Below are 25984 nucleotides of genomic sequence, written 5' to 3'. Positions count from 1 at the left end.
CGTCTAAAATCAGAGAGAGAAAGGAGGAGGAGGAGGAGGAGGTAGCACAGCGACATTTGCCTTGCAAGCAGCCGATCCAGGACCAAAGGTGGTTGGTTCGAATCCTGGTGTCCCATATGGTCCCCCATGCCTGCCAGGAGCTATTTCTGAGCAGACAGCCAGGAGTAATCCCTGAGCACCCCCGGGTGTGGCCCAAAAACCAAAAAAAAAAAAAAAAAGTGATCTCGTGGGACCAGAGAGATAGCATGGAGGTAAGGACGACAATGGCTCAAATCCTGGCATTCTATATGGTCCCCATTGCCTGCCAGGAGCTATTTCTGAGCAGACAGCCAGGAGTAACCCCTGACCATCGCTGGGTGTGGCTCAAAAACCAAAAGAAGAAGAAGAAGAAGAAGAAGAAGAAGGAGGAGGAGGAGGAGGAGGAGGAGGAGAAGGAGGAGAAGGAGGAGGAGGAGGACATTTGGTGGCAGGAAATGTACCTTGATGAAGGGTGTTTTATACTGTATTAACTGAAATTCAATCATGGACAACTCTGTAACTGTATCTTACAGTGATTCAATTAAAGACTTGATTTTATTCAAAATAAACTTAAATATTTTTTAAAAATCATAAAGTAAACAGACTAATTAAAACATATTAATCTGACTGAATAATGACAAACAACTTTAAAAAATTCCACAAGTCAGCTCTTCATATAAGAGCATTTTGTCAGCCTGCATCCCGATCAGGATGTATCAGATGTTTATATAAATATGTTTATATCGTAGTATCAGATGTTTCTATATAAAACCCTATTCTGATCCTGACGAGAAGTGTCTGGGAGAATGTGGGGCAGGAGGCTGAAAGGTTCTGGAAGGTTCTGGAAGGTGAAACGAAACACTCAGAACACAGGAGTTTACACAGGGTAAGAGGCCTGTCCAATTGGCAGTTTGTGATCCCAGTGTCTTTTCTAGAAAATACTCACAATAGCAAGTACTTTGAGTCCTGTGGGATTGAAAGGGGGAAAGGCTATCGTTTGGAGAGTCATCCGTCTGGGGCTCTTGGCTGAGCAGTCAGAGGTGCTTCCTTCGGGCCTGACGTGCTACACATTTGCTCTCTGCTTGTCTGGGTGATGAAGCAGTGAAAAGTCACCAGTCCCATGAAGAAGAGGAGGCCTCAGTTTCCTCAGCCAGCTGCTAAGTGCAGCTCCACGGTCACTGTCTGCCTTCCACATCGTCAACCGTCCTGCACATCCCTGGGCTCTTTCTGAGAGTGGGAAATCAACAGTTTTTCCACATCCTAGATTCAGCTCAGGCCTGAGGCTCAGAGGAAACTAAAAGACTCTTGGAAACGGTCAAACAGAGAATCAAAAAGGCCTTGAACTCGCCAGACCGCCCTGGGAAATCTTCACTCTCTGGAAACTCCCGTCACTTGATAAGTAACAGTCTCAGTTCTTCCATAAAAAGGTATTTTTTTTCCAAAGAAATGAGCCAGACTTGGCTTAGCCCTCGACTAAACTCCTCCCTGGCTGGAGAGTTTCTTTCTTAGTTCTCCAGAAACTGCTCATTCTTTGCAACTCTAAGTTTGAACACATTTATGGCACAATATTGTCATTCTTGGAAATGCTAGAGAAGAGCCTGAAGATGATGACTGGACACAGACTGAAGCTCACTGCTTCAGTGCCAAGGGGCAGCAGAGAAAGATGCAAAGTGGGACCAGGCAGGCTCGGGGTGTGGGTGAGAGACTCACTGGGTGCAATGAAACCAGAGGTTCCAGATGTACACCCATGCCTGAGGCCAAGACTGCCTGCCAGCTCCTTCTCCTGGTCTCCATCTGAAAGAGTCTAGTTTTGAAAGGGCCTAAAAGCAAAGACACAGGACTCAGAAAGCAACAAGCCCATTCCCAGTACTTCCTGGTACTGTAGAATAAACCTGGGTTTATCTCCGAGTCCCCGACCCAAGCCAGACTGAAGAATATATGAGAAAGTGCTGGCTGATCAAAGTTGTTAGTAAGTGTTCACCAAAGAACTGTTTGCACTTGGGGGAGGGGCACACCTGGTGGCACTCAGAAATCGCTCCTGGCTTGGGGGACCAAATGGGATGCCAGGGATCGAACCTGGGTCTGTTCTGGGTCAGTCGCGTGCAAGGCAAATGCCCTACCACTCAAAACTGTTAGCAAGTGTTCACTAAAGAACCATTGCAGATACAGGGTGTCTATCAAGACAAGCAGAATCCCTTTCTTACTGTCTACCATGTTCTCATTCTACCAAGAAATCTTTCCTTGACTAAGTCCAAAAAAATAAGAGAGAGAAAATGGCATTGCACTTGTTTCAAAAAAAAAAAAAAGCAGCTATACACAAGATTCTCAAAACACAGGTGGCATAATTGGATGTGTCTGTATTATAAAGAAAAAGCCAAATCATGGAACAGTGGGAAGAAGACGCTTCCCACAGTAATCATGAATGAGATCAGTAATTTTCACTCTTTGCTTCTGTAAAAATAGCCTTTGAAGTCCACGCTGGTACGGCCAGTCTGAGCTCTGCTGAGAACTCACAGTAACCAGTGTTCTGAGACGCAGGCAGAATTATTCCCTGTGAAAAACAATCTGTTATCATGCGCTGCTTGATTTCACTCTGTTCCTCAGGCAGAAGTGGCCAGGACGTCTCCTTTCTAGCTCAACGGGATCGGAGTCATTCACGAAAGCCTGTCACCAGTTCCTTTCCACAGGAAAGATAAATAACTAGCCACGTACAGCAACTTAATGCACATTTTAATTCATGGAGAAAGTTATTAGGAAAATGTAATCGCTACAGAAGTGCTCTCAAGACAATAATTATTGGAGGAGATGATTACACTGTATATGGCCAAGAATTTTTAGATTCAGTATAGAATTATGGACACATTACTCCAGTTCTAAGGATCCCAAAATAGATGGAGCCATGTGTGAATTTACACACGCACACACACACAAATACTCAGACAGACATGTACGTTTGCATATATCAATGCAGGTGGGCAGCATTAGTGTTCTGATAATGGAGCATCCAAGAATAAGTCAGTCCCTCTGAGTAATAAAATCCACCCTGTATGCTCTGAATAACTCTGGGGTCTCTATTCATCTCCATTCGTCTTCAGAGAAGAGTCTCTTGATCTTCAGACGCCCCCGAGTGCGAAAGGTGTTTTACATTTCCTAGCTGCTAAAAGCTTGGTTAAATGATGGTTTCTGCCGGTGTCCAGATTAAATGGTAGGCATTGCACAGCATGCCGTGACCCAGCTGGGTTCTCCCGGGCACCAGGACAGGAAAGATATTTATTTCAATTGCCTTTGCGCCGGCGACATATTTTACGGGGCAGGAGTGAGGGATGTGTGGCTTATAATCAGCCGGGACACTTACTTTTCATCACCGACAGGAGGCTCTGGGGAAGCGCCTCTTTGTTTTTGTCGACACCTCCCAGGACATCATAGGTGACCTAGCAGGACAGAAGAGAGCGTGTGACACGGGCGGAACACGTGCAGGAGGTGAGTCTCTTCCAGACCAACGGGATGGAGTGGCCCTTGATGAGGGTCAAAGAGGCCTGGCTTTGGGTCCCAGAGGTTGTACACACATCAACAATCTCCCAGAAAACCTGTTCCTTTGGTCCTAAAGGGGGGGACCCCTGCTCTGATCTCCCGTAAAGAGGTAACTATGGGGACTCATCACCCCTTTCTCCTCATGGGCTTAAACCTGCTCCCCAACTGCACAAAATTACAGGCACATGTGGTAGGTTTGAGAGGGGCCTAGGTTTCGTTGAGCAAGTTGTCTCCAGTCTGAGGGGGCTGACCCTTTGTGGGGAGTGGAGAACAACAGGAAGGAGCCCATTCTGGAGCTCCCCGGGGCCAGGGTCTCCACTGCACTTCACTCACAAATGCATTCAGTGCCCCTGAGTGGGGCAGGCAGAATCCAACAGCTGCAGATGTGGTCTCTGAAGAAAGACCTCGGGATCATCTCTTCCAGCCTACATGGGAGAAAACCTCACTGATTCAGGGAGGGTGATGGGCTGGCTCTGTGCCCATAGCCAGACTGAGTAGGGCAGCCCCTTTCTCTGGGAATACTGGACAGAACGGATGGTACGTCTCTCTGCTGGGAGTGGGGCTTAGGGTTGCACCCACAGTGCTGGGAATCCACTCTGAGGGGCCTCCAGGGTGTGTCTCCAACCACTGCCTTGCTCCTGAACCATGTCTCCCCTCTCTCTCCCAAGACAATGCTGGCAATGTCCCTTATTCTCATGACACGTGCTCTAGAAAGTTCTCTGAATGGGTCCTTGGATGTTCTCCAGGTCTGGGACAGAGCTAAAAGGGGTGGGGTGGGAAAGAGACAGTGAGACTGAGACTGAGGCCAAGAGATAGACATGGATAGAAAGAGAGGTAGTGGCCTTGTATACATACAGCTGACCCAAAAAGAGTCCCTGGAATAGGCACTCACAGGAATCACACTTTAGCACAGAGCCAAGAACAGGTCCTGAGCACTACCAGGCATTCACCCCTGAACCCCAAATAAAGCAAAACAAAATAAACTTCAAAACAAATCCATTGGAGATGCCAAATGCCCAAGTTGCCAAGAAAAATACTCAACTCACTCTATTGAGGACATTTGGGTTGTCATTTGTAGCAAATAGGGTCGAAGAACATTTTAATTTTGTATAAAATGAAGAGATCATGTAGCAGGTGACGTGCAATGATTGTTGTGATGAGGGAGAAATTCCTTGAACCCTCTCTCTGTGTTAATATCCATGAGGGAGTCTTGGACTCAGAGACATCACATCACATCTTGTCACATCACTGCTATCATGTTCACAGCTCAGCACAACATGGATGTGAAACCTGACCAGGCCAGTACAACTGCCTAGATCCCATGACACAGACCCGAACAGGCCAGCTTAACACGTGATTACATGCTATTGGCTCAGGCCACGTGCATTTGCACAGCAGGGGGCTGAGTGCTGAGGACCCACATGCAGGATTCCGGATCGCCAGGAGCATCACCCCCGAGAGGGAAGCCAGGAGAGAGTTTCTAACCTCCTGGGGCCTGGTGTGGTTGTCAGACCTGGGCTTGGACTCCGTGTCCTCCCAGCTTCCCTCCGCCCAGTGACTGTGTACCCCAAGAGCAAAGCCAGGGCTAGTAGAGCATCTACTAAATTGCTGAGAACTTCCAAGTTTGGGATCCACAGAAACAATGGCCCCAGGTCTGGGGAGCACGCCAGTCTCCTTCAACATCAATTCTGAGCGTATGCAGTGTGCTTCACCTTCTACTTTGGGTTCCACCTCACTTTCAAGTTGGGAATAATTCCGAGAAGGGTGTTCAAATTGGGGAGATGCCCCACCCAGATGCAATACTGGCTCACTTTCAAGTTGAGAATTCAAGTTCAGTTTTGGGGGATCCCCCACCCAGGTGCAAAGGGAGCCCAATGGGCTCCCAGGGTAGTTTCATAGGACCATGCAGACGCTGAACCTCCCTCTGAGCCTTCCTGGCAGAGCTCACAGCCGCTGACAAGCCTCCAATGAGATGCACCATAATTATACGCAGGACTAAATTACTCAGCGTAATGAGCCTTTTGTAAAAAGCTGCAAAGGAATTTGACTCCACTTTTATCTAAGTAACGGAAGCCAGTTTTCCGCCCTAAAGGTTGGCGTAACTCTAATGGCACCAAGACTCAAGAGGATGAATGGACTCACGTGACCACATGTTTGGGCAAGGCAGAGAACCCCAGAAACTAAGCGCATGTTTCCCTGGTTCTGGAATTACAGGCAAGAATCACAGTCTGTCACGTGCTTCTCACAGTCAGGACTGGAAAGTGGGGTCTGCCAGACACCCCTGAGGGTTCTAGTTTCCTCTGTCAGCCCCGAGGGGAGGCTGGTCTCTCACTCAGAAGAAGTATCTTGTGACGGTTTTAAGAAGGGAAACTGAGCTTACCTTCCTCCAGGCCCCTCACGTTCTCCAGAGTCCCACACTGAGGCCCCTTACTCAGGAAGCAGAGTTCTCCAAACTCAGTGTGTCTGTGTGATTTAGGGTTGACCTGGGCCCATTCGTGCCCAACTCTGGAGGAAATTAGGAGTGAGAAGGAGCGAGATAACTCTTCAGGGACAGAAGTGGGCAGCTGGGTTTCCTAATCACCCCCTTCTGGCTCAGAGTTAGGCTAGTAAACAATGTTTTGGGGATTAATCAACGAGACGGTCAGTATGGAAAATCCACATTTGGAATGTATTGAAGAAAGCACTGAGGAATGTTCTAACATCGGAGTATATATGATGTTAAAAATCAATAGGATAAAACTTTAAAAAATGAAGAAATAAAAGTCACCTCTGATTTCTTTTTCTGGCTCCACCACAATTTAATCTACCTATAAATCAATCTCTTATGGCCACTTCTCTCTGCTTCATCTTGATCACCGGCACGTATTATCCATGCGCCATCCATTGACCCGTCTGTCTATATTGGTCTATATTTATTTGCACTTTAAAAGTCAATGCGATTCTGTGGTACCTTGCCTTGGCACCGCTCCTCACTGACTCACACTTTTTTGTAGGGGGTTCCCATCTCTACAACCCGCTGCTCTCAGGAGAGACACAAAGATTTCAGCCTGAGCCTCGAAAGTTCCTTTATCATGGGCATGCTGACTTCTCACATGCTGGTCCCAGGGAAATGTGACTTTGCCCCAAATTCTGCTAAGCAAAGCGGCCACTAATGAAGACATTCTGGTCATAAAACAGATCAGAGCAGCCCCATTTAACTGGCACAGTTGGTGGAGACCCACAAACAGGTGCTGAGAGCAGAGAGCCTGTCCAGGGAGGCCTCTGCCCACTGTGCTAGTGGGGAGGGCTCTAGTCTTGCATACAGTTGACCAATGTTTGATCTCCAACACCTCAGATGGTCCTTTGAGCCTACAGGAGCAATTCCTGAGTGCAGAGATAGGAATAACCTCTAAGCATTGCTGGAAAGGAATGAAAAAAAGAAATAAAAGAAAAAAATAAAAAAGAATGAAAGAAAAGAAAGAAGAAAGATTAAGAAAAAAGGGAAAGGAGAAAGAAAAGAAAGGAAGAGAGAAAGAAGAAAAGAATAAAGAAAGAAGAAAAAGAGAAGAAAGAAAAAAGAAAGAAAAGGAAGAAAGGAAGGAAAAAAGAAAAGGAAAGAAAGGAAGGCAGGCAGGAAGGAAGGAAGGAAGGTAGGAAGGAAGGAAGGAAGGAAGGAAGGAAAGAAGGAAGGAAGGAAGGAAGGAAGGAAGGAAGGAAGGAAGGAAGGAAGGAAGGAAGGAAGGAAGGAAGGAAGGAAAGCAAATACCAGTTCCAACAAGTCTCAGTGGCCTGGGATTCTGTGGGCCTCAGTTACCATAGCTCAGAGTTCGCTGAAGAGAGTCTTGATTCCATGTGCGATAGTCAATTGATTTATTTTATAGCATCAATATTTATAAGCCGAGGTTTCTGTTTTTTACTTGTCCATTAAGTGATTTTTCTCTCTTAGTTAAAATGGTTTCATTTGGATCCACTTTAAGTGAAGAATTCTAATTAGCGGGAAAAGTTCTTTGGGAGTCCCGGGTATTATTGGCCGCCACTCTTATCTGGGTTCTGCACATGGACATTGCCTTGAAACAGGCTGATGTGAAATTTATGAAAAGGCCTGCTGAGGCCTTTTAAGTACCAAAAAAAAAAAAAAAAAACCAACAACAACGACAAAACTCAGCCACCTCACAATAAGGCCTCCAAAATCTAACCTTCCTTATCGACGGTGGAGAGTCCCTCACTGGATCTTGCATTTTCTCTTCCTCAGAAAACCTGAGTCAGGACCTGCTTTTTCCATCGCCGAGAAAGCCTGCACCTGAGCACAGTGACCCCGGTGACAGAGCCTGGAGTGAGGTGGGTCTGAGACTCCCTCCCAGCCTGCCTGGATGGGCCGGATCCAGAGGTTAAGCCTCTCAGCACCTTGGAGACACCGCCTTCATCTGGTGCCCTTGAAGAGCATCCATTTTGGCTCGGCCCAGGTGGATTCCGCTGTTGTCTCGGGGATCTGCCTGGAAGGAAGAGGACCTGGAAGTCTCACTATTGACAAATAACCCTCCTGGGACTTCTGATTTGTGGGTTCCCTCACAAAGCACTTCTGGCACACCTGGAGGACAGAGACAGGAGTCACCCGGGTGTCTGAGAGGTGGAATCAGGACAGAGGGGAGAGAGTGGGGGTGCGTGTATGTCAGATTTCAAAGACATCCATCCCTTCCACACCTCCCTGCACCCACCACCCACCACCCTTTCCTGGGAGCAAGCAGAAGGCTCTGACCAGGCACTGGGGCACAAGTAGCCTGGCCCCTCCAATCAGGAGTGAGTCCACCTAAGGGTTTGGAAAAGAGGGGAGCCCAAGGAACCACTTAGGATCCCCCTCCTTCCCACACTCCTCAATCAACACTGTTGGTTGTTGCTATGGAGATCAACGTGCAGCCTTGTCTTAGGGCTCCTTGGGAGACTCATGCTGGGGTCCAACGTGCAGTGAATCATGCACTGTCCCTGAGACTGGCGGACCTGGGAAATGCAGACACATGATCTCTGTGTCCACCAGGTCACCATGCACAGGTCTGAGAAGCCCTTCTGTAAGATGGACTAAGCTCTGTCAGCATCAGGCATAGGATGGGCCAGGGAAGGGAGTGGTTGGTAAAGTTTGGGTAAGGTCCAGAGCGTTGACTTTGAGAAAGGAGGAAAATCTACCAAGAGGGAGGAAAGGCGAGGAAAGCTCTAGGTGGAGAAAACTCCAGAAATTAAGTCAGACATGGAGAAATGAAGGGGTTGCACAGCTGGATCAAAATTATAACTCACTTCCCCCCATCCACCAGCATCATCGTGGAGTTTCTTTGTCTTTATTTCCTTGCGCAGCAAACACAAACACACAGGGAGACACGGATCTTCTCGCACATGCTGGGGCGTGGCCCAGTTATCTAGACCGCCATGCCCAGGCCTCAATGGTCCTTCTTCCTCTTCTGGATGCATATCCCCTTCCTGTTCCCTTCCTCTCAAGCCTCACTCCTATGATAGGTGCCCTGGGCCTCAGTTCACTCATGCCACCCAGGATGACAACACTCACACCAAATGCCATTGCAAACACCCTCACATCAGATGCCTTTAAAGCTCTGAAGCCCAACCGATATCTTCACTCATCTCATTGTCACTACCTTGCTTGATCCCCTTAATCAATCTATTCCCTTCACTCAAGTTAAAACTTAGAAACCTCAGGGACTGAGAAGTGGCACAAGCGGTGGGGCATTTGCCTTGCACTTGGCTAACCTAGGACGGACCACGGTTCCATCTCCCTGGCGTCCCATATGGTCCCCTTAGCCAGGAGTGATTTCTGAGTGCATAGCCAGGAGTAACCACTGAGCATCACCAAGTATGACCCCCCCCCCAAAAAAAAAACCCTTAGAAACCTCACAGGTCTACAGGCTGGTAGAATTTGTTTAGAGCCATCTTACTGTAGCTACGGCTGACTCTTGTTGGATCTCCAGCACCCCAGAAGATGAGATACCCTAAGCATCCCCCCCAAGAGTTATCCCTTATTGATACTAGCCAGTTTTTCTCTCTCTGTAATAAGAGGCCTTTGGATTGGTCCTCATAATGCCTTCTAATTCTGTCTCTCAATTGTTTCCTTTGATTTACATGTTAAAAAGATATTTCCCCATTGTCTCCTCATCTGGCCTGTTCCACTCCCCTTGGGGGTGGACTTTGAAAGCTAGGAGGGGAAGGTGCATCTTGGTTGATTGTTCCACATAGTGGAGAGACTGGCTTGTGAGTGAACAGCTTGTGGTGTGCATCTCTGGCCTGCTATTCCTTCCCAACTGTGTGTGGATTATTTCCTGCATTGAAATTGCCGCCTGACCTCTTGTGTGACCCGAATTGGGGTATAGGGATCCATCTCCCTGTCTGGAGATTGTGGAACACACAACCGACTATTTCACAATCCCAGAGCACAGGACAGCCAGGAGTAGGCCTTGAGCACCACGAATCAACACATCAACCAGACAAAATAGAATCATGGTATCACCTTCATGGAAATGCAAACCAATCAGTCACTGTCTTTTGCCAAATTATAAATCTCCCTTCCTTCTGGGGTCTTCATTTCAAAAGTCGATAAAATCAGACAGGCTTGTGGATTTAGGGCTTATCTCGCATCTCAATCACCAGCAGTCACTGAAGAGCCGCTTCTAAACCAGGTCACCCCACCTATGATTTAGGATTTGCCAAATATTCATGACAACGGGAACAAAGACAGCCCCTCCACCACCACCCCGGCCTTCTTTAATTCAGGTCCACACTCATTAATGAGCCCCGTTAATATTTCATGGAGCATCTCTTCCCACTTGCTTTAAAATATTTCTCTAATGGAGATTGTCAAACACAACACGCTCCTAGGAGTAATGAAAAATTCAAACGTGTTTAGGGAAAATCTTCACTGTAATTCAAATAATGTTGCTTAAGCATTGCTAAAAGGACCTCAGCGACTGGGCCATAGATGAGATTCCCAGAGGTGGAGGTGGGGGTGTCTCCTGGGCAGTTCAGCCCCATGGGCAGAGGTCATTGTCACCCTCATTAGGAACTAGATCTCGCTTGTGCCCACAATGCCAGGTCAGTCAATGAAGAGGAGAGATCAGGGGAGGATACATGTTGGGGCATCTGAACAGAGAGGCCTCAAGAATCCCAGAATCCCATGAAGGCATTGAAGGTCCAGCTTATCCTCAAAGAGGCTTATATTTTGGGGGAGAGGGGGCTGCTCATCCTAGTGTCCAGACAGGACCTGCAAGTGGGTTTTTACCCAATGAGTTAACATCTGAGTTATCCAACGCAGAATGGGGCTGCTCGCTTTGGGAAAATGACAGCTCCCATGAGGCTCCCTCAGGCAAGTGCAATAACTCGTGGCTCGTGGCTAGACACACCCCACAGATCACCCAGAATCCTGGTGTGTCTGTTTGAGGGTCTGAGGGAGACTCTGGTCCAAGGCTCATTAGCTAGGTGCGATGAGAAATTCTTATAACACCATGGAATTGACTCTGCTTATGGAAAACCTGGCTTAAAAATAGGAACTTTTTTTTTAAAGGAAAATTTATGATTCTGTGGGGAGTGGGGGTCTGTGGCAAGTAATCACTGAGCTTTCTCTATTTTGTCTTTCTGCCATCAGAATTCAGTAAACTGGTCACATTCATTTTAAACCAACAATTGTTTTCTCCCAAATAGTGTGAAAGCAATGGAAATCCACAATGTAGTTCAGTGTAGGTAGAAGACTCTTTGAGCAGCCATGAAAGACTTCATCAAGAAACTGAGATTAGCACAGCAGTAGGTCATTTGCCTTGCATGTAGCCAACCTGGCATGGACCCTGGTTCGCTCCCCAGCATCCCTCCCATAGGGTCCCATGAGCCTGCTAGGAACAAATTCTGAGCGCAGAGCCAAGAGTAACCTCTGAGCACTGCCGGGTGTGGCCCAAAAGAACCAAGGAAAAAAAAGAAAAGGAATAAAACCTGATCCTGAAGCTTGGCCCCACACATCTGAACAGTGTGCCTGACTGAACAGCTGATATTCTCCAGGGTAAAAATTGAGAGAGACCCACACAGTTAGTCAGGTCTATCCTGACATGGGGCCGGAGGGATAGCACAGTGGGGGAGGCATTTGCCTTGCTCATGGCAGACAAGGGCTCGAACGGCAGAATCCCACATGGTACCCCAATCACTGCCAGAAGTCATACTTGAGCACAGAGCCAGGAGTGCATAACCTTGAGCATCCCGCAGGGTGTGGTGAACCCCCAAACCAAATAACAAAAAAAAACCATTACTTTCGTGAAACTGAAAGGGAAACAATATTTCCAAGATCAACTGTTAGGCTTAATATAATTTTCAGAGGCCGGAGAGATAGCCTGGAGGTAAAGCGTTTGCCTTGCATTCAGAAGGATGATGGTTCGAATCCCGGCATCCCATATGGTCCCCTGAGCCTGCCAGGAGCGATTTCTGAGCTTCGAGCCAGGAGGAACCCCTGAGCGCTGCCGAGTGTGACCCCCCAATATATATATATATATAATTTTCAACCGATTTCTAAGATGTAATTAATACATGCTTAAGGTGGATAAAGTAAAGCTCACAAAAATAAGTCCAAGAATGCTACTGATGGAAGGAATCTGGCTACTTTTTTCCTTTTTGCAGGCTATACCGGGTGGTGCTCAGGAACTACTCCTAGCTTAGTGCTCAGGGTTGCTCCCAGAGTCGTTCAGAGACTAAGGGCTTGAGGGAAGCCAAGCGGACAGGCAGCATATTTGACATGCAATGCATGCTCAGAGGACCTTTAGTTTTCTTTTACCTTGGGGGGGGCTGAAGCCACACCAGGTAGTGCTCACACCTGACTTCCTGTCTCTGTGCTCCGGAGACCCTCATGCTCAGTGGCGCTCAGCTGGGCTCAAACCGAGGTCAGCCATGTGCAAGGCGACTGCCCCACCCACTACGCTGATATATCACTGTCAAAACTGTGATGATTAGCTTGCTTTTGTATGACTGAGCGATGATGCTTGAGGTCATTCCTGGGGGTGTCTGGGGTGCTACATGGGGCCAGGGACAGAACTAGGGTCCTCACACGCCCTAGTTGTGTTTCACCCTTCCTGACCCATGTATGGATTTTAGGTGACTAAAAGGACAGGATTGAACTGGAATTGTTCTGGAGCCAGAAAAAATGAGAAAGACTTGACTGGGTGTTGGAACCAGAGAGAGAGCACAGTGAGCAGGGCACCTGCCTTGCCTGTGGCTGACCCAGGTTCTATCCCCAGCACTGGATTGTTGATGTATTTAAGGGAACTAGTCAAAGTACCTTTAAGGGGTGATGATCTCCCCATGTAATGGCAGTGGACAGGGACATGCACCACAAATGACAACTGCCCTACTATAAAAAGGAGAATTTGGCAGTTATTGAGGGGGGCTAGGGTAAAGACCAGAGCAGAGCCTGCCATCCCGTAGGGGGCCTGAGATAAAACATCAGCAAGATGTGCTTGCTCTGTCTGTCTCTATCTGTCTTTCTCTGTCTCTGTCTGTCTATGTCTCTGTCTGTCTCTGTCTCTATCTCTCTCTGTCTCTCTCTGTCTCTCTGTCTCTCTGTCTCTCTGTCTCTCTCTCTCTCTCTCACACACACACACACACTGTTTGGTCTAAGTTGTGGGTCACTATACTGAATAAAGCCCTTTGAGCCCACCATTTTGGGACTGAGTCTCTGGGATGGGAGGAAGGGGGTCGTGATGCTGCATCTGGCATCGGGACGACACATTTGTCCTCTAGATCAGTCACAGGGACCATATTCTAAGGGGACTTTGGGTGAAAATGGCATATAGATGGGGGTGGGCAGAAGGCCAGGAGGCCAAATGAGAGGTGGAAGAAGTAGACAGAGGCCTGGGATGATGCGGGAGGGACAGGTCCTAGCTCCTTCCCCACCCACCCTGGGTGTGCCCCAGTCCCTGTGCCTGCCTCCCTGCGGTATCTCAGGGCCTTCCTCCTCAATAACAGCTTCTCCAAGTTGTGCCGATTCACTTTCTGGGCCTTTCCCCATTTCAGTTCCAGACTCCAGCCCCTCTGCCCTGTCTTGTCTCATCCCCTCACCATGTTTCCATCTTGCTGTGGTGTATCCCACTACCTGTAAGACATCCCATATGGTCCCCTGACCTGGCCAGGTTCTTGAGCACAAAACCAGAAGAAGCCCTTGAGCACCACTGGGTGTGGCCCAAAACACACACACACACACAAACAAAATGTACAGATGGACCCCATGTTCTGCACCTTTCTGGTGAAAAGGATCCAGGGAAATGCTCAATTGTACTGAAGTGGACTTGAGAAGTGCAAAGAAGAGACAGAATTGAGTGGATGCCCGTGGCCCCCTGATGAGGACGTTCCCGAGAAGGGGTTCGGGAGAGAAATCAGCTGTTTGGGGTGCTTTGAGGGGAAGTTCATTGTCTCCCACCCGGGTTGGGAGAGTGAAGGAGTGCCCCTGACCCCCCTGTTGTGACTTGGAGGTTTTCCTGGGGAGCCCGGGAAGTCTGTGAAGTCTGGAAATAGGTGTTTGGTAGAAACAGTCAGCGTGTTGGGATGTGGGTTTACCTGGCAGGGCAGGGCAGGAGTAAGTTCAATTTCCTCAAAGGGGCAACATTGTGGGGGGTCAAACCCTCTGAGAGGTGGAACATCATCTTTGTATAGCTGGAGAGTAAATTGGGGGGCTCTTTCTATGCTCGGTTTCTGGGCTCTGAGAAGCTGGGAGGTTGCTGGGGTGTGTGGAATGTGTCCAGGTGGGATCAGGACCTTGAGTTTCTGCATGGAGCAGCGGGGCTGAAAAAGCTACTGTGGGATGCAGTGAACTAGAAAATGCTGCCCTTCCTTGGATGCCAGGGTTCAACACCATGAGCAAATGCAGCCCCAGGAGTGGAGGATGCCCATGCCACTGTCCGTGTACTTGACTGGTGGCAAGACCCTGTATCCAAAGTAGCCACAATCATGTGAAATGCTGACAGAAGGCTCAAGAACCATGACATGTGCCCTCACCTGAGGATCTAACTTCATTTTCAGGTCAAAGAAATCTCCTGAAAAGGAACATTCTGGGTTTCCCACCTGATTTTTTACTTACCCAACCCCCCTCACCCTATGGCGCTGAGACCCAGGTCCCTGCTGCACGCGCTGAAGGCTCCACCCTGGGACTCACCCTCCCTGCATAGTGCAGGACCGTGAAGGCCGTGCAGGGCTCCCGGGCAGCCATGTTCCCATTTCCATCCTTTAGTGGTGAGTAGACGGCCTGGGTGTTGGAAGATTCTAGCAGGTTCTGCAGCTTTGCTGGGAGGGTGGCCTCCCTGGACCAGAGCTCTTCACTTTCTTCATCGAGGAGAGAGAAAAATCCAGATGGTTTCTGCAAAGGCAGGAGAGAAATTATTTTTCCTTCTGCAGCTCAGGGTGGAGGTTGGGTATGGCCAGCAATGGCCATGAACCTATTTTCACCAGGTCCCCTGGTGAAATGTTCAGAATATAGATTATCTTTTCTTCCAGGTCACATCAATTTTGCACAACTCTAGATATTTAGGACCCAACTATGAGCAACAGTTTCATTAGTAAATAAACCCACAGAGGAGCTTTCATGGTCACTAAAATACTGGAGCCATTAAAAATATGTTTGTTAAATCTTCCTAAGTCTGAAATGTACAGCTCCAGCAAGAATCACCCCCTTTTATTTTACCTGACCCTCCTATCAAGCATTTTATTAGTACCGCAGGGCACAGGACAGTGGAATAATAAAACTACTGGACATTCAGCCAAAAGAATTATGGCAAGAGTCCACTCCAGCATGAGAAATGTCGCTGATTCTGCAACTGCAGAAGCAGAAAGGGGCAGAACCCCACGAAGCCTAATGTCCTAATCAGGTGGTTTCCGGCGGCTGGACCAAAAAGCTTCAGTAAAAGGGAAGCAAGGGATCCTCCTCAAGCAAAGTATAGCTGCGTCACTGTGTCTGTCCCTGTGGCACCAGCCGGGTCCCATGTGGCAACCATGTCCCATGTCCACCTTCTGCTATTTCTCTCTCTCTCTTCTCTCCCAGGTCGTAGGAAAGTGCTCTGTTGATATACCAGATTTTCCTCTCGATAAGACACCTCATGTGATCTGTGTTCTGGCATCCATCTCCCTTCCCTGTGGCCATGCAGGGGCATGGAAGAAGTGGGAGTGGCCAGGCAGGGAAGGGGCAGTAGGATTCTGATGGCCACTGCAGGGCTGCGTGGACATCCATTTAGCCACCATAGCCCATGATCTATTAGAAAAATAGATCTATTTTTCTGCTCTATTAGAAAAATCCACCATATAAAGCAGGACACAAGAATGCGTCTACGGAACCGAACAGTTGACAACCAAATAGGTTCTCCAAGAACTGGGTCCATCTCCAACAATGTGCAAGCACTTCTGCAGTTCCCTGCACAGATCTGAATCGATCTGCTTCTATGGGAAGGTTTTGGTGCATTTTCTGAGAGATGCTGAGACAAAAATTCTCACACAACATCGCAGAAGCCACGCAGGTCAGCGTGAATGTCAGGGGGAGGCTCTGAATGTATAGATGATCCCGCCCAGTTTTCCACACATAAATTTAGAAGCCGATGATAAAAGGGGATCTTTTGTATGCTTTTGGGATCTTTCTAAGCCTCACTATTACTTTATAAATACTAGCTTTCTGCATGGAGCATGGACAATGTGCTAAAAGGAAGGTTTAGAGATAGAATTGCCCTTCTGGTGAATTGGTAAAATCCTGTCAATGACCCTTGAGCCAGAGGTGACCTGTGCTCCTTCATCAATCTGAGAAGATTGGAAAAAACAACTCACAACAAAACATTGGGAGGCAGATGAAAAAACAAGGGCCCTGGAAAAAGCGTCCTTCATCTGCAGAATATTCAGATGCATGCACCCTCTCACGTCTCTAATTACATTAGATGACTACCTGGAAGAAGAAATCTAAAACTCCGATCTGGTTTCCAGGAGAATAAGCCGTTTCCATGGCGACTCCCTCTTGTACACAGTCTGTTTGCTCCTGGAGGAAAAGCACTCGCTTGATGTAGTGATGCACCTTCTCGTTGGTCACGTTGACACAGAGCTATTGTGGGCGAGAGGGACAAATCACAGGGGGCTGTGACCATCCAGGCTACTGACGAACCATGGACTCAGAAGCCCACGCTCCGAGGAGCCAAATGTCCCTGGTCTGGCATGACATAGATCATTTATTACACAGAACATCTGAAGCATCCTCGACTTCCCATGGGAGAAATGGGTTGGTTTTCCGCTGGGTGTGGTGGGCTTCTAGCAATGAACACTAGTGTGGGCAAACTGGCAGCAGGAAGAAGTTCAACAGTTAGGAAAACAAATTATTGTTGGGAACAGAATCACAGGAAGAGTTAAAATGACTCATATGTTGTGTTAACTCAGGTTGGGCAGCTGTTACAGTGTCTTAGTACTTAAAACTATTTTGTAGAGGGAGCCCTTATGGGCTATGGTCAACCAGGAAGGAGAAAGCTGGCTGTTTCTTTCAGGAGTTACCAGACAATGAAGAAGTTCTTCTCACTTCCAACTCTTTCTGTCATGTGATCCTGAGTTGACTCTGGGCATGAGGGAGCCTTTAGAGAGTACATGACCCCAACTTTCTCTGGCAGAAAGTTTTCTACACTCTTCCATCCCCACTGCTCCCTCCCCATAGGGGATTCTCGTCAGGAAGCAAACAGGTGCAAAATTACAGTTTCTTAAACTTAAAAATGATCTTAAAAGGAGCCGGAGAGATAGCATGGAGGTAGCATGTTTGCATTGCATGCAGAAGGATGGTGGTTTGAATCCCAGCATCCCATATGGTCCCCCGAGCCTGCCAGGAACAATTTCTGAGCGTAGAGACAGGAGTAACCCCTGAGCGCTGCTGGGTGTGACCTCCCCCCCAAAAAAAAAACAAAAAAATTATCATAAAAGATAGAGGAAAGGTGGTACCTATACATAATGGAATACTATGCAGACATCAAGAATGATGAAATTATGTAACCTCACAGCATGGGTGGAACTGGGGGGAAGAAGGCAGCCAGAAAGACAAGCACAGGATGACCTTACCTATATATTGTTATAGAATGGCTGAATGAAGAATAGCAATGGCTTAAGGGTAGGGATGCCAGAACACTCTGACAGAGTTTAAAGAGAAAGAAAGAAATTGAGTTGAGGGAGAAGGAAGACAGAGATGAGAAGCAATAGTGGGCAAGGGATTTAGGTCCATGGGTGATGTTAGGAAAAGACAGAGCTAAATATCCAAGTACAGAGTCTGCAATACTGAAATCAAAAGACCCAAACATGAACAACCAAACTTAAAGGGGTGTCAAGATGGCAGGCTGAAGGTGGGGAAGGAGCTTGAGGACATTGCTGGAGGGAAGTTGACAGTGATAGTAGCAACAGAGCTGGAGCATTCTATGTTTAAAACTCAACTTTGTACATCATAACGCTAATGCTTTAATACATTTAATGTCAAAAGCTAGAAGGGAATGTAAATTTGGAACTAACTACTGTTTGCTCTGTAACCCTGGCTCTGCTTTAGACATAAAGATTGCCATGACAGGTCTCAGACATGTGGCAGAGGGACTAGGCCAGAACAGCCAGTTCCAGGAACTTCAAGGGCACATACTTGATAAACTAGCAACACCTGGGAACCTGCAGGTGGACAAGATCACAGAAACCCAGTGGGCGCCCGAGCCCCTCTTGTACTACTTCAGCTGAAGTAGGCCCCAAGGCCCTAAACCACAATATAGCACTCTAGGTATTTAGCTATAGAAGGAAACACCCTACACAACAGCCAATCAACTTAAAGGTCAACTGTGATGGTCTGAAACCCTTGTAACTTAATAAAAGGAGCCCAAGAGTTCAATAAGGAGACGTTGCCTGACAAGGAGCGACCCCAGCATGCTGGAAATAAACTTCTCCTTATGTGTTTGCAGACCATTCATCTCCTCTGTTCTCTGTGGGACGGATCTCAAATTCGGAGCTAACAATAAAATATTTTTTGGTGGAAAGATCACACCTGGTGTTGCTTAGCATTTACTCCTGGCTCTGTGTTCAGGGATCACTCCTTGTGGTGCTCTGGAGACCCTGTGGGGTACCAGGATTCAAACGATTCAAACGTGGGTTGACTGCATGCAAGGTAAAAGCCTAACCTCTGTACTATCTCTTGGGACTCTATTTGAAAATATTTTAAATTGCATGGCCCAGATCTAGCCAAACAAGCTTTTACTTGCCTTCCACTGTCCTTACCTACTTTTCCTTCTTATACAACAACAAACTCCAAGAACTGTTGTTCCTCTTATGTCAGCTCCCTCCACTGTGCACTCCTCTGTTCCCCTGACCCAGTCACTCCTTGAAACCTGGTTCTACAGAGTCTTGGAGGGCTGGTCCTTCTGAGGGAATGCAGACACGCAGAAAACCTGTGCTCCCTCCATGCTGACCTTGATGCCCAGTGCATGGTTTCTCCAGGGATTGGGGATTGGGTTTCTTTCCTGCCTTTGATCTCCGGGCCTGCCCACCAGGGGGCTCCTCCAAACTCTTGGGGTCCCTGTGCTGCTTCTTGCACTGCATTTTCACCCCCACCAGCTGATAGATGCTCACAGTCACTCTTTTGACACTAGGAATTTATTCGCTCCCTTTTTGTAGGTCTGAAGATAATTCCCCAAATTTCCTCCGAAGGGACAACATACCAAGTGGTTCTCTGGGTACCATGGATTCTAATGTGACACAAGCTAGATTTTCTTAATTTTTTAAAAAATTATCTTTAATTAAATTATTACAAAATAAATGTTTCTACTTTTTATTTTAAAACTTGTATGAAAATAATCAGTTAAATCTAATATGCAGGTTCAGGGTTCAGAGTTAACACTTTGACCCCCCCTCCTCCCATCTTTCTTTCCTTTTCAGTATACCCTCCCTTCAGTCATCCTTTCTTATTTTCTCTCACTCTTCCTATTCTTCCTCCTTTCCTTTTTTCCTGTCCTTCCTTCAATCTCACCTTCCTTTCTTTCTCCATGGTGGTTGGTTCTCCACCAATAGGTGCAGAGCTGTGGTATTGCTAATTCTTGAGATGCTCCCCAGCAGACAGGGCTGCCCTGACAGTGCTCTGGGGGCTTTTGCCTACACCCTACAGGGGACCAAGTTCGGGTCTGGTGGGTGACAAGAAAATGGCTCCACTATTGTCCTTTGACCCAGCCTCAGAAACTCAGACGTGAAGGCCCAGCCCATGACTGCATCCTGGGCTCCTCTGTGAAACTTGTGTCACTGGCCCTAATGTCCTGCTCACCGCTGCTGAGCCCCACTCACCCTTCACCTGACCCCTCCACTCACTCTCTATCTCCCTGGGCATCCCTCCCATTCTGTACCCAAGCCCAGGCTCAGAGTCCAAGGAGGCTCAGGTTTGGATTCACATTTTTCATGTCCCATTTTATTTCTGTGTGAAATCGATGCTTGTCCTTCCCTGTCGAACTGACCTCCTAAGCACAACACCATCTGTTTCTTAAACCAACATTGCATAAAGTGACCTCCAAGATGGACAGAAGAGGCCCGAGAAGTTTATTCCCCTGCAGACTTCAGGTACCCACCTTCTACCACTGCAGCCATCACTCAGAAAAACTTGGGGGGCATTTGGACATCACACGAACCAACACTGCAAAAGGGCAGGAGACACATCGAGGGGAACAAGCTCTTAGAGGACCCCTGCGCTCCCTCCCAAGAGGACAGGATAGTGGACTGTGCTTCGTGGGAAAGGCAAGCAAAGCTACGGAGAAGAACCTGGAACCGGCGCATCAGAAAAGGATTCCAGGTCCCTCTTCACAGATGTCCAACCTCTTCTCTCACTGTGAGTTGTCCAAGTTCCCGCCTTGCCCCTCCAGGCTGGGGGATCACAGCTTCCTGGGACTCGTGCCAGAGCGTGAGGTACCTTTAGTGGTGGGAAGTGGGGACGAGGGGTATTGTGGAGACAAGTGGACACTGGTGAAGGAGGCAGTGTTTGGAACACTGCACGCCTGCAGCCGATCATAAATGACATTTCACAGCGTCTAAATTTAAAAATGAGCAAGAGGTGCCAACCCATAGCAGCTTCCCCCAGGGAGATGGCCCCTTTGCTCAGGGCACCTCTTCCTCCACTGTCAGCCAAGGGCCACTTTCTGGGGCCAGTACAACAAGCATCTAGAAACAGCTTCTTGGGGTGCAGAGAGAGAAGAGCCCCTCTAGGCAAGCAGTCCAGGATATAGCTCTCTCAAGGTCCAACACAGGACCTTGTGACTCAGGCCCTCAGGTGCCAACATCTTCTATGAGGGACAGATTGGGGCTAGTGGGCAAGAAGGAAGAGGCAAGAGAGGGGGAAAGGATAGGATCGGTCATTCCCTGATGATAAGCCGCATTATTCATGGACCATGAGGAGAAAACCCGGCAAAGTCACCACATCAGACATGGAAATATTGTGACTTAGAAACAAACACAAGGACTGAATGCTACAGGCTCAGAAAGGCAAGGCTGGGGGCCTGGTTCCATCAGGTTCCTGGTTCTAATGCAGTCAGTAAAGAGACCCACAGACAATGTCTCCTGCTATACCTATATTACACAAGGGCACAGGATTGAAGTCACCTAGAACTATGCCTTGTAGTTCTACCAACCCCTCAGCTCCTCTGTGACCACTGTTCCTGAAGCATCTTCATTCTCTTCTTGCTACCCAGTGTCTGGGCAGCTGGAACCTTCCTCCTTTTCCTGAGTGACACAGGTTGGAGTCCTCTGGGTGAGGCCCAATGTTCCTGAGCTTACCCATTTTCTGATCTGCTCCCCGACTTCAAAAATACTTCAAAGGGTCATTTTGGTTGGGATGAGGCAATATCGGGTGTTAAAGGTTGCTTAAATGTTTGCTCAAGGACAGGTGAGTTAAATCAGGAGGCAGAGCAATCTACTGTGATCTGGATAGCTGGCCCAGGGGTTTTATCTGGAGGTGGAGTTGGGAGTTTTCTGGAAGACTCTGCCCACTTCCGGTGGGTACAGAGGAGTACCCACTGCTGGGCACTGCCTAGGGAAGAAAGGGAGGTAGAGAACAGAGATGGGAACTTCCTTTTCCCAGCTTAGGGCTCTGGGGGCCCAGTGCTCCTCTGTAGAACCAACCTCCCTGGAACAATGTGGTGCTGGCGCATAGGGACCGATGGGGGCTGAGTGACTTCCAGGGGTGCACTGGCAGTGCCTTGGGGAGCAAGTGGTACTGAGGAGTGAGCCTGCCTGGTTCTACATCCCTTGAACACGACTGGCTGCATCACTTCCAGGGCCCCATATGGCGCTGAAATGTGCTTGTGTGGCTAGGGTCCAGAGGGGGACAGTTGGGAGTGTGCCCAGGGCCAGGGAGGAAAGTGCTGGAAGGAGTTAGACAGCATCCCTCTGCCCTTTGGGTTTGCTTAATCCTCACCAGAAAAATCTGGCATTTCTTTTCTTTTTCTTTTAAATTAAAAAATATTTTAATTAAAAACCCATTATTTACAAAGTGATTTACTGGTGAGTTTTAGGCATATATCATTTCAACACCAGCCCATCACCTGTATCGTCGTCTAGTTGTGTATAGTGTTGCAGGTGGAGTGTCTGGTGTCTCCCACTACAGCTATGTGTCTGTCCAAGTATTTCTTTAGGCTTGTGAGCAGAAACTTTATTGTTGGATCATTGGTCCCACTCTAATCAATATTCAGACTCCACCCTAGGATGTGACTTGGAGATTGTTGAATAACAGCTCTGGATGGAGCTGGATGGTGATGGGATGGATGGAGAGGCCTTTCTCCTCCAGCTCAAACCAGGCGCCTGCAACCCCCTTCAGCTGGCAGGTCTGAAGGTTCAGGGTGGCAGCGAGGAAGACTCACTTAGTCAGGTTTCAGGAGACATTAGTTTTATTCAGTGGAAGTAGACCAAAGAAATGATCCCCAGCCTTCCTCAGACCCTTGCTTTTATTGACAAGAATCAGGTAACACCATAGGGTGGGTGCAGAATGCCAAGTAAGGAATAATCCAATATACTATCACCAGGTCACACCGTAGGGTGGATACAATTATTGATTAGGGTAGGATCAGTAACCTAACAGTGATGGTATATTGGATTATTCCCCACTTGGTATTCCTCTCCCATCCTAAGGTGGGGCCTGGTTCTTGCCAATAAAAGCAGGGGTCTGAGAAAGGCAGGTGCTCGTTCTTGGGCCTTAATCCACTGAGCTGTTCCTTCTTAGGAGCAGAAAGCTTGTGTGATGGGATTCCTGGCTTGAGCACTGGATCTCCTGAACGCATTCTTGTACCACTTCACTGTGTGGATTATTCCCTGCGTCGACGTTTGCTTCCAGGCCTGACTCTTACCAGATCCTCATTTTGGAACATGGGACTCTGCTTATAATTTATGAGCTTTATTGGGCCATGTTTGGTGTATGCTGCTGACAATATTTCTTGACTGTTCTCTTAACCAATACGTAGCATCCACCAGTCTAATTACCTTCTTTGCACTGAATGCTGTTTGGGACACTGTGACTGTCCAGCTTTTATTTTCTTTCATTGGATTATTATTATTTTTTTTTAATAATTTTTTATTATGAATTATGAGAACAAAAGATGCAAAGAAAGAGGATAAGGTAAAGTTACAGTGGAAGGACAATCACCCATAACATAATTATCAGAAGAAGTCCCCTTGCTGATATCTTAACTTTGAATTTTCACCAAAGAAAGTTAAGATAAATAAAACAGAATCCATGTGCAATTACTTTTTCCCTCAAGTCCCCAGATTGTAGCACATTATAATATTTCTTAACAGCACACAAGGCAATCTAAAGCCATCAAACTTACGTAACTCCTTAAACATTAGAGGCATAGTGTTTTTTACATTTCCATGTACATGCATATTAGCTTAAGTTAACCTCAAATTTTAAGTGGGTGTGTTTTAAGGATTAGAGTCAAAGGAGCACAGTAAAAACGGTGTTAGAGTGGCAATTGTTGTTTGCATAGGCCCACCAAAATATGAGAGGCATGGAAAGGAATAGCCTTGGCCTAAATACAAAGAGATCCTACCCCTGAAGTTTCCTGGCATAAGACCAGCTCTAGGCCTCAGGAAAGTTATCGTTCGCTCCAAGACATTGTCCGTAGCGCCAACACACTTATCACACAGTCTCTGTTGTTGGTCTCATGTTTCTGTATTAAAGATTCTGGAATCTGCATGTCCTACATTGAAGTCATGATGAGGAGTGCCTTCTCGTTTCACCTCACCATGAAAGGGGAATGCAGGAAGCCCTGTCCTATAAGCAGGTTGTTGTTGTTGTTAAGTCTTCTCAGTGTTAAAGGAAGTCTCTTTTGAGCAGGACGATGTCTGAGCAGTGGTAGGGTCTTCCGTGGTAGAGGATTGCTTCCAGGTGATGTTATAGACAAACCTCACCATAAAGGGGCAATACAGCAAGCCCTGTCCAGTAAACAGGTCATTGTTCTTGTTGTCTTCTCAGTGTTAAGGGATGTCTCTTTTGAGTAGATCGATGTCAGAGCAGCTGTAGGGTCGTCCCTGGTACAGGAATGCCTCCGGGTGATGTTATATACAACCTTGGATGTTTTGTAAATGTCTTCTGTAGATCAAGGGGTAAATGGAGAATGTCCATTCTTCTGAGGCCTGTGCCAGGTCTTTATGTCAATGTTCAGGGTGTAAGGTCTCATTGTACTACAAGATTTGTGTGTTCCCATTTCTATTAGATAAGAACTTATTGGTATGTATAGTATTTTCCCATGTCAGTGTGCCTACGCAAACAAGATATAAAGCCACGTGGTGCTATCAGATATATGGGGGCATAAGAACATTTCCAACAAGACCCATGACTTGGTTCAAACATAAGTATTAAACTGAGGGATTCTTTCACACCAAATTCCATATTGAGCAGTTCACAAAGAGAAGATAAAAAAAAAAATGGGGGGGGATCATCACTGTATAAGAAAGTATTTAGCAAAAGTTATAGCCGTCAAAGAAAACACCCATAAAATGTTGAAAAGATATGTGTCCTTTTTATGCCTTTTAAAATAGTTGTGTGGGTGTTAACTCTAGGGCACCACTTTGGTCTGTGAATTAGGACTCAAGAGTACTTAAGTTAGAAAGGGTAAAAAAGGAGTAATGATGATAGGAGTTAAAGAAGTTAAAGAGAAATATGAACTTATGAAGGGGTATGCAAAAGGGCAGAGTACAAAATGGACATTCTGCATACATAAAAACATAATTCAATGATAGTGAGTACTAGTAATGTTTCTTGTGAGAGTACTATTAATGTTTCTTGTGCGCGCAGGGGCGATAGCCCCCGCGCGATTTTGAAAATGTAGACTGGACAGAGATTACCAGTGCCAGCCAAACCTCCTCCTGCCTGACTCCCGGCTCCCAGGAAGGAGAGATCCTTCAAGAAGCTGGGAGAACAGAAGTTCAGAGCCCCACCCAGACCCTCCCTAAGGAGCCGCATGGATAGTGGGGGAAGGCCTAGGGTCCTTCAAGCTCCACCAAGGGACCCAACTCACCGGCTTGCCCAGGGGTGTGGCCCGGGGAAGCCCTGGAGATCTGGAGCAAGGCGGCAGAGGGGTGCTGGGGTTACCCAAATCCCGCACCCCCCCTAGGCCTGGCCAAGCAGGCCTCCGGCATGGCGTGGGCCTGCCAAACCTCCTCCTGCCTGACTCCCGGCTCCCAGGAAGGAGAGATCCTTCAAGAAGCTGGGAGAACAGAAGTTCAGAGCCCCACCCAGACCCTCCCTAAGGAGCCGCATGGATAGTGGGGGAAGGCCTAGGGTCCTTCAAGCTCCACCAAGGGACCCAACTCACCGGCTTGCCCAGGGGTGTGGCCCGGGGAAGCCCTGGAGATCTGGAGCAAGGCGGCAGAGGGGTGCTGGGGTTACCCAAATCCCGCACCCCCCCTAGGCCTGGCCAAGCAGGCCTCCGGCATGGCGTGGGCCTGCCAAACCTCCTCCTGCCTGACTCCCGGCTCCCAGAAGGAGAGATCCTTCAAGAAGCGGCTTGCCCAGGGGTGTGGCCCGGGGAAGCCCTGGAGATCTGGAGCAAGGCGGCAGAGGGGTGCTGGGGTTACCCAAATCCCGCACCCCCCCTAGGCCTGGCCAAGCAGGCCTCCGGCATGGCGTGGGCCTGCCAAACCTCCTCCTGCCTGACTCTATTATTATTATTATTATTATTATTATTATTATTATTATTATTATTGGTTTTTATGCCACACCTGGCGGTGCTCAGGGGTTACTCTTGGCTCTGTGCTCAGAAATCGCTCCTGCAGGCTCAGGGAACCATATGAGATCCTGGGGATAGAACCCAGGTCTGTCCCAGATCCACCGCTTGCAAGGCAAACACCCTACAGCTGTGCTATCACTTTGGCACTTTCATTGGCTTCTCTGATGATTTTTCATCCTTTCACTCTGAATCTGTTTTTAATCCTG

At 47.7% G+C, this 25984-nt stretch overlaps 1 protein-coding gene across 1 annotated transcript in view; it reads right to left on the bottom strand.

The window, feature by feature from the left end:
• The window catches only part of MYO16 (myosin XVI), a 296697-nt gene that overhangs the window by 88744 nt on the left and 181969 nt on the right, over positions 1 to 25984 (bottom strand). Inside the window, exons 22-24 of the mRNA XM_049778145.1 lie at positions 16469 to 16621; positions 14702 to 14902; positions 3374 to 3449 (exon numbers count right to left, since the gene is read on the bottom strand). Of these exons, the coding sequence (XP_049634102.1) occupies positions 3374 to 3449; positions 14702 to 14902; positions 16469 to 16621 (430 nt within the window). The remainder of the gene's footprint in view (positions 1 to 3373; positions 3450 to 14701; positions 14903 to 16468; positions 16622 to 25984) is intronic.

This window comes from Suncus etruscus, chromosome 8, assembly GCF_024139225.1.
Source record: "Suncus etruscus isolate mSunEtr1 chromosome 8, mSunEtr1.pri.cur, whole genome shotgun sequence".
NCBI classification, from domain to species: Eukaryota; Metazoa; Chordata; class Mammalia; order Eulipotyphla; family Soricidae; genus Suncus; species Suncus etruscus.
Note: the sequence above shows the minus strand (reverse complement) of the source record. Positions and strands in the feature narration are given on the sequence as shown.